We start from the raw sequence: 9,279 nt of genomic DNA, 5'->3' as shown, positions 1-9,279 counted from the left end.
AAAATTATGATTTTAAATAACTTAAAACTATATTTACATTATCATTATAATATAATTTTTATTGCGAATGGTGATGACGTAGTCGATAAATGTTTGCGAATAACATGAGTGCAGCAATAAATTACTTGTAATGATGCACTATTAAATAAAGATAAATTATCATATAGTAATGATAAATGTGTGAAATAAGTATGTAGAAGGAGCTTAGACAGCAAAAACTCTTTTAAAATAAAGATATATGACTCGAATGGAATTAGCAGTTCCTATGGAACTTAATTAAAGAACGTCTACAGTTAATTTATTTTGTATATGAGATGGTGTTTTGAAACACCATCCGCTCGATGGCACCGCTTACGGTATAAAGCTCACGTACGCCCCTGATTTATGATCGCCCACATGCACTGACGGCATAACAGCCAAAAGTTCCCAAAAAAGCTTCCCTTACTATTCACTTAACCATAGCTATGTCATAGTTGGCTAACTCTTTGGCGCAGCTGCGCGATATTCCGGATTTTTTAACCAATCCTCCTTGATGAGGTCAGCACCTTTCTCGCCTATCATAATGACCGGCGCATTTGTATTGCCGCTACTGATTGTCGGCATAATACTGGCATCGATTACACGCAGTCCACGCACGCCGTAAACACGTAACCGTGGATCGACCACCGCTTCCGGATCCCAAGCCGGTCCCATTTTGGCAGTGCCGCAAGGATGATAAATCGTCATAGAGATCGTACGCGCTTGACACTCCAAGTACTCGTCCGAGTATATTTTGTATTTCTTGCAATTTGGCAATGGTCGTTGGTGTACGCGCGAACCAAACTGTTTGAAGACTTTGGCGTTTGCTACACGTAGCGCAATCTTTGCTCCTTCCACCAGAGTTTTGACATCAAAAGGATCAGCGAAATAGTTAGCGTTAATAAGCGGATAGTGGAAAGGATTTGAGGAACTCAGACGCACCCAACCACGTGAGCGTGGACGCAACAGTAATGGCATGATCGTCCAGGTGTCTTTGTTGGCAATCGGTTTAAAAACTTCCTGGTAGAGTGACTCCTTAAGACCTAATACTTGTTTCACGCGTGCGCCATTGTCCGAATTAATGGAGGCCGGTGCCATATGAAATTGTATATCAGGCCAATCGATAGAGTTGTTCGAGTAAGGTGTGTGCACAAAGGCCAATCCCTCAACACCACCGAGCGTTGTCATCGGACCACGTTCTCGCAGCACATACTGCATGGTGAGTGCCGTGGGATTGAAGCGATCTTGTATTATAGCAACAGGTTTGTCAACCAAGAACGAAAGACCACCCATACCAACGTGATCCTGCAGATTCTCGCCAACCGGCAAGTCCTGCAACACGCGTATGCCATGTTTCTCCAGATGCGCCTTTGGTCCAATGCCCGATAGCATCATTATCTGTGGTGTATTGATGGCACCAGCCGACAAAATGATCTCACGTCTGGCGCGTATACGAAATACCTTGCCGTTCTTAACAAACTCCACAGTATGAGCGCGCATAGTGCTTGGCTCTATGATTACTTTGGTGACATGCGAGTTCATGGTGAGATGAAAATTCTTACGCAATCTAATTGGACGTAAGAAAGCCTTTGCCGTGCTGCAGCGCGAGCCACGACGAATAGTGCCCTGTGCAATCATAAAACCAGCCTGCTTCTCACCATTGATGTCACGATTCTCATAACCAATCTCGCGTCCCGCTTCCACGAAAGCGGCAACCAATGGTGAGTGCCAAGGTGATTCCTGCACCGTCATTAGACCACCGCGTCCATGATAAGGGTTGTTAGCTAGGTAGGGGTTACGGTTATCTTCCGATTTCTTGAAATAACGCAGCACATTACCATACCCCCAACCGGTGTTACCAAGCGATTCCCAATGATCATAGTCATGTCGATTGCCACGCACATACAGCATATAGTTGAGCACACTCGAGCCGCCGAGCACCTTACCGCGCGGCCAATTGCACTGATTATTTTTCATGCCAAGGCAGGCTTTGTTCGATGGCTGTGTCTTATACTGCCAGTCAAGTTTGCTCAGCTGCAGGTAAGCGGCCAATGAGGGCACATCCGATATCTCATTTTCATCTGGACCCGCTTCGATGAGTAGAACCTTCCATTTACGCATTTCCGTGAGTCGATTGGCCACAACCGCTCCGGCCGAACCAGCGCCCACCACAATGAAATCATATTCGGGATACAGATTCAGTTGATCGATGGGTCGCGCCTCTGGATCGACGCTATCGTAACGGTAGTACGTAATGGCGGCGAGAAGTAACGGTATAAGCCAAAGGCCGGTGGTGACTACGCCGAACGTAGATTTTATCACAGTCGTTATGAAAAGTAGATTGAGTACCATTGTCTTTGGATATCGAATGCTGTGCAGTACTTTGATTTCGATGAGTTGATTTTATTGCTTTATTTGTTTTTGGCGTGTTGAGTAGTACTTTGAATAACTGTTATCACGCTATGAATCTTTGCAGCAACTTTTTCCGCTTGCTCATTGTAAAAGGTGCTGTGATGCCGACGATACGAAGTCCGACGGCGTTCTGTAAATACAAAAAAAAAAACAACAAATAAAGTTTTTATGCTTAAACAAATATAAAAAGCTCGTGAAATAATTATGCAAAACTTTAACGAATTATTTTGATTTATTAAATATTTACAATTATGGTTGTTTAAATAAATTAGCGGCATATTTATACCACTTTCTTTGATATTTAGAAAATAGTTTGTAATTATTTTTATTTGCTTTCTTTCAGGTGAGCGAAGATTAACTATTAAAAAGTGACTGCTCAGTGAGTTCGATATATAACTGTAAGTTTTATAAATCATTCAAATGAAAGTGGCTTGAATTTAATAATATTATTTAATAAGCATAATGAACGATAGTATTGTATATATTTTTAATGAGCACTGAGGCTGCACTGAAATTTTAATACCCTTAACAGCTGCATTTTTATAGCATGAAGGCATACAAAGATAGTTTTCTTGATTTTGATCGATCAGTTTAAATAACAGTTGTCTGAACAATTTATTCGGCGATAATAGCGATACTTTGAATAATAGTCTATGCCAAATTTCATGAAGGTATCTCGTCAAACAAAAAAGAGTTCCATCTTGATTCTGAACGTTCAGTTTGTATGGCAGCTATATATGTATGTCATAGTGGTGATATCGGCCTAACATTTTATATCAGAAATGCTATCAAAAAGTGTTAGATCGCTATATGTAGGTTGCCTTTTATATTTCTGGTTTCAAGAACAAAAACAAATTTTAACAATCGAAAATCGCTTTATTGTTTTTCATAATATTCTTTATTACACTCTTGAATGCGTTTGCACCAATTTTCGAAGCTCTTTTGCCACTCCAAAACATGTCTCTTCAATGCATCAACCGCTTCTTCAGGTGCCGAAACACGTTGACCTACAGTGTATTTTTTACGAACGAGAATAAAAAGAAGACATTCGGTGCCAAGTCAGGACTATACGGAGGATGGCTCATAAAATCGTTGTTTTAAGTGCTCAAACATGCAGTTGTGTTTCAGTCGATGTCGAGCTATCATTGTCATGGTGAAGAGTGGTCAGTCATCAGCGGTTAGTTTTCCTGATTTCTTTAAAAAAAAAATTATTTTATATCACTCAGAATTTAGTCTTCTGCGTTATTCCAGTGATATGGTTGCGACATGTCCAGTTTTTCCACAAAAGCAGGCAACCATTTATTTGGTAATGCTTCGTCTTCGAACAGCTTTTATTGAAATCGGCTAATCTTAAAATACCCATACAGTCGACTGCTGTTTACTTTCGTGCTCATACGCGTAAATCCACGTTCCATCATCTGTCACGACGTTATAGACGTGTTTCGAAGCACCGCTATTGTATATCGTTAACATTTCTCTCGAACAATCGACAAGAGCCCTTTTTGTTTTGAACGATTAACAAAGTGTGTGGAATCAAACGAACAAACGTTTTTTTTACAGCCAAATGTTCAACCAACAATGAATATACGCTTGCCTGACCAATGCCCATAATTGCCTCAATCTCACGATGTGACCTACATGACTATCCCGCAATACCAGTTTGCACACAGCATCAATAGTTTTCGGAATAACAACTGATTTTGGACGACCTTCCCAAGTGAGTGGAGTGGAGTGATCGACGACGTTACGAAAAGAAATGCACCTGTGAAGGGTATATTAGCTTCGGTGCAGCCGAAGTTAACGTTTTTCTTGTTTTTCCTTTCTTTTTATATTTTATCTTTCGTTTCCAAAGGGGTTTCAATCGATTGCTTTTTACATACTTTGACTGGCAGCACACTGTGCTCCGAACTAAAACGTGACAATTTGGAGAAAATGTTAGTGGCGGCTTTCTAAGCAAAAGCTAAATATTACCAGATTTTATGAGCACTTCAGGGATTTTTTGAAGTAAAAAATATGATGAATACATATTACAATCATACCCAATCACGCTGAAATGACTGACGTAGACTTGAACCTGATCACTCAAATCTGATGACAATCAAGAAGAAGCCGAAAATAATCACGTTTTTGCGGTATAAGCGATAATAAGTAGTTTATATTGCAATTCATATCATAAATCAATAAGACATCAACAGATTTTATGAGCACTTTAGGAATTTTTTAAGACGATGAAAGTAATCAATACATCATCGCTAGCTTCTCCCAAGCTCTAGGCACGTGCTGGTGATTAATATTTTGATTGATTTCGAAGAATTGTTGCGCCGAATATACAATTAATTGCAATTAATTTTGTTTTTACTGCCGCGAATTATACAGTTATTTTGCTCGACTGCATTGCTCAGAGAGCATTATCAATTGCAACAAATTAAAGACTACATAGTGTACTAGATAATTGGACGGCAGGTTACTGTCCGCGTAAGTGCCTAGTTTGAGGTTTAATTACTAGAAAATAGTAAGTAAAATATTAATAATGTTATTAGCTTGGCTTAAATGCTGTTTATGTAACCAAGAAGTGATATCACAAGCTTTAATGACACAATTGGTTGAAAGCGTCAAAGTCTAGAAAACGTAATGCGTTATAATTAAAAAATAATAATAAAGGGTAATCCATTTCGAGGCTTCTTACTTTGTTAAAGAAACAAAATTTAATAGGAATTTCTTGGAGATTATTTTTTTCAAATGCGGCTCAGTTGCTCCATGCGTTGAATTCAGTTTTCGATGACTCGTTTGAGCATTTCGACTGGTAACTGGTGAATGACACGCGTGATGTTTTGCTTCGAGACCAGAATCGCAGCAGGATTGTCCGCATAGACTTTATGCCCACAAGAAAAAGTTTAACCGTGTAATATTGCACGATCTTGGTGGCCAATCGACCGGCCTAAAACGTGAAAGCATCTGCTTGCTGAAGTGTTCTCTCAATAAATCCATTTATTGATACAATGTGTAGGAAGTGATGCCGCCTTGTTGAAACCAAATGTTGCCGAGACCACGAGCTTCAATTACAGGCATCAAATAGTCGGTTGTCATAAAGCGATAATGGTCGCCATTGATGGTTACGTTCTCACCGGCATTATTTTTGAAGAAATATAGAGCGATGATTCCACTGGCCCACAAACCACACCAAGCCATTGTTTTTTCTGAATGAAAGGCTTCTCTTGGTCGCAAATACGGCAATATTTTTTGTTTACATACCCATTGAGCCAGAAATAAGCCTCATTGCTGAACAAAATTTAGCCCGAAAAGGTTGGATATTCTTGGAACTTTTTAAGAGCTCATAGAGCGAGGCGAAGTCGCTTGACAAGCTGTGTTTTGTACGCTTCAATTTAAGATCACTACATAAAATGGGCCAAGTTGCTCCATACGTTGGTCCGAGTTGCTGCGAACGGCGCCGAATCGACTCTCCACGGTCTTCTTTTACACTCTCAGCTACGGCTGCTATATTTTCAACACTGGGTGCTGGCGGTGGTCTATTCGGTGGGATATTATCCAATAATAAATGCTGGGTCGCAAGATGGGTGAAGGTGTTGTGCATAGCATGTTCAGTAGGCTGATTTTGTTGACCATAAGTTGAGCAAAGCTCACGAAACACATTCTTTACAGAACGTGAATTTTCGTATAGTTGAACAATTTGTAAACGTTGTTCAGGTGTAAGCCTTTCCATGATAAAAAGCCTAACAAATGATTTGTTAATAACAGTTTATTGAAGAAAGAACTTCTACTTGAATCACCCGTTATTATTAAATCGTAAATATCTGTATCTTGAATTGTAATATCGTTTATTTGTTGAAAAGCATGGTGCAATGAAATTGTTTCTTCCGAATAGCTGAAACTGTGATAAGGCATTTTGTAAACCCTGCACAGAGGTTATTACCATAAGTTTGTCTCGTTGTGTAAAGGCCAGTGGGCAACGTCGGAGACCCTATATAATATTTACAGTTACGGACAATAAGATAGAATCAAAGGTGTTGCTTTGAAACAATGGCATAATTTTTTTGAAATTTTTCATTTATGTAGAAACTTTTCTGCATAATAATAAAGGCAAAAGAGGAAAAGATAGCATTGTCGAGTTTTACAGTTAACTGTAATTTAAAAAGTGTAAATAGCGTGCCTCGTGCTTAGTGACAAAATAATAGAAACAATAGCGAAATGGTTTCATAAACGAAAAATATTGAATTTAAAACGCGTAAAAAGTAGTTATATTAACTTAATTAGATCTGTGGAATGAATAATTGTATCAATTATTAATTTATTTAAAAAAAAATGGGGCGAGCAAAACATTGTTCAGAGGAGGAAAGATTGTGCCTCCAAAATTTGAAAGAAATGGGTCACGCGTAAAGGCAAATTGCAAACATAGGAAATATGTCTCGAATATTTGTGTTTGATGCCTTAAAATTTCCGAAAAAAGGTTGAAAAAATTGGCTGACTACAAAAAAATGACTGCGCAAGTCGTTCCAAATATTGCATGGTTGCCGATACGCGTACCGTTTAAGGCCTCTGCAGCCATTCAATAAGAATTTTGTTCAAAAAACAGTAAGAAGACGACTTTTGAAGAAAAATTGTTTTGGCACATGGTCCCGAAAGGTGCCAATGCTGAGAAAACGACATAGATGCAATCGTATTCAGTTTGCAAAACGACACATTAATTAGGGCGGAGCTGAGAATTAAAAAAAAAAATGGTTTGATATTTTATGGTCTCAATGCAAAATTAATATGATAGGAAATGATAGTGGCACGTAAGCCGACGTCCAAAAAAAAAAGAAATGTGCGTCCGTTACATGACCAAGTCCTTCAAACCCTGTGGGGGCAATACTCGTATAATGGATTAGGATTGTTTCTCATATTGTAATGTGGGACCTATTTTTTGGATACAAGAAAACATAGACCGCCATATATACGTTAAAGTTTTAGATAAGGTCATACTTCCATATGCTGAATAGAATTCGCCTTGCATTTTGGCAATTCCAACAAGAGAGCGACCCGAAACATACTTCGGGTCTTGTAAAAAATGGGTTTCAGAGCATGGTGCTAGCGTTATGGCTTACCCAGAGTAATCGGCAGATCTAAATCTCATCAAAAACTTTTTAAACTTTTTGTTAAAGAAAGTATTGCAGCCCTTAAATCGAAAAATAAGGCAGAATTCTGAAAGAAAGTACAAAGGTCTGGTATTCCGTTCCACTGAACACTTTCGGTAGCCTAATTAGGTCTATGCCTAGAAGATGTGCATCGGTACAATGTACTACCAATTTTTCTATTAGTTCCCTTAAAAAAATATTTTTTTTTAATGTAAAAGATTTTGATTCTATTTTTTTGTCCTTCAAATTTTTGAAATATATTATTTACCTTTGTTTTTGTAATATTTATTATGAATTGTTTTTATACTCTCGCAACAAAGTTGCTAAGGAGAGTATTATAGTTTTGTTCAGATATAGGGTTCAGATATTGGGTTATATATACCAAAGTGATCAGGGTGACGAGTAGAGTTGAAATCCGGATGTCTGTCTGTCCGTCCGTCCGTGCAAGCTGTAACTTGAGTAAAAATTGAGATATCATGATGAAACTTGGTACACGTATTCCTTGGCTCCATAAGAAGGTTAAGTTCGAAGATGGGCAAAATCGGCCCACTACCACGCCCACAAAATGGCGGAAACCGAAAACCTATAAAGTGTCATAAATAAAGATATTAAAGTGAAATTTGGCACAAAGGATCGCATTAGGGAGGGGCATATTTGGACGCAATTTTTGTGGAAAAGTGGGCGTGGCCCTGCCCCCTACTAAGTTTTTTTGTACATATCTCGGAAACTACTATAGCTATGTCAACCAAACTCTATAGAGTCGTTTCCTTTAGGCATTTCCATATACAGTTCAAAAATGGAAGAAATCGGATAATAACTACGCCCACCTCCCATACAAAGTTTATGTTGAAAATCACTAAAAGTGCGTTAACTGACTAACAAAAAACGTCAGAAACACTAAACACACGGAAGAAATGGCAGAAGAAAGCTGCACCCAGGCTTTTTTTTAAATTGAAAATGGACGTGGCGTCGCCCACTTATGAACCAAAAACCATATCTCAGGAACTACTCTACCGATTTCAATGAAATTCGGTATGTAACATTTTCTTAACACCCTGATGACGTGTACGAAATATGGGTGAAATCGGTTCACAACCACGCCTTCTTCCAATATAAAGCTATTTTGATTTCCATCTGACGCTTTCTCTGTATAATATATACATTAGGAAATGAGAATACTAATTAATTTACAGCAAAATAAAAAAAATATGTAAATGACGGATAATGAAATCGCGATTATCACTTTATCATGCGAGAGTATAAAATGTTCAGTGACACCCGAACTTAGCCCTTCCTTACTTGTTTTCCAATATTTTTACTGCTACCAATAGCACTTGATATGAAGTACATAATAAAAATATAACTTAGTTGAACTTAAATCAAATTCATAATTTTTGTTTGAACGGAAAATTAGTACCATGGATGATTATATTTTATTTTCCGTATCTGTACATATAGTACATATATAAATAAGCCTGATCATCGATTTGGTCATGTACGGCTGTCCGTCTCTCTGAATATACGTAAACCAGTCCCTCAGTTGAATTTGAGATATCGCTCTGCAATTTTGCATACGTCTTTTTCCTCCGAAGAAACTGCTGCATTTACTGGAACCGCCGATATCGGATCAATATAGCATATAGCTGCCATACAAACTGAGCCATCAAAATTATGTTCTTATATTGAAATTCGGCATAGATTATTTTTCAAGGCAACT

At 38.3% G+C, this 9,279-nt stretch overlaps 1 protein-coding gene across 1 annotated transcript; it reads right to left on the bottom strand.

Moving 5' to 3' along the window:
- Positions 1 to 299: 299 nt before the first annotated feature.
- On the bottom strand, positions 300 to 2,370 carry LOC120774303 (glucose dehydrogenase [FAD, quinone]). The gene has a single exon (XM_040103834.1). It carries the CDS (start codon positions 2,368 to 2,370, stop codon positions 478 to 480), a length of 1,893 nt encoding a protein of 630 aa, XP_039959768.1. The 3' UTR covers positions 300 to 477.
- Between the last annotated feature and the right edge of the window lie 6,909 nt (positions 2,371 to 9,279).

Source organism: Bactrocera tryoni, chromosome 4 (assembly GCF_016617805.1).
Source record: "Bactrocera tryoni isolate S06 chromosome 4, CSIRO_BtryS06_freeze2, whole genome shotgun sequence".
Lineage (NCBI taxonomy): Eukaryota > Metazoa > Arthropoda > Insecta > Diptera > Tephritidae > Bactrocera > Bactrocera tryoni.
This window is presented reverse-complemented; position numbering and strand designations above follow the sequence as displayed.

Excerpts from the sequence above, each read along its gene's own strand:
- LOC120774303 (XM_040103834.1), bottom strand. The coding sequence starts at position 2,370 with ATGGTACTCAATCTACTTTTCATAACGACTGTGATAAAATCTACGTTC.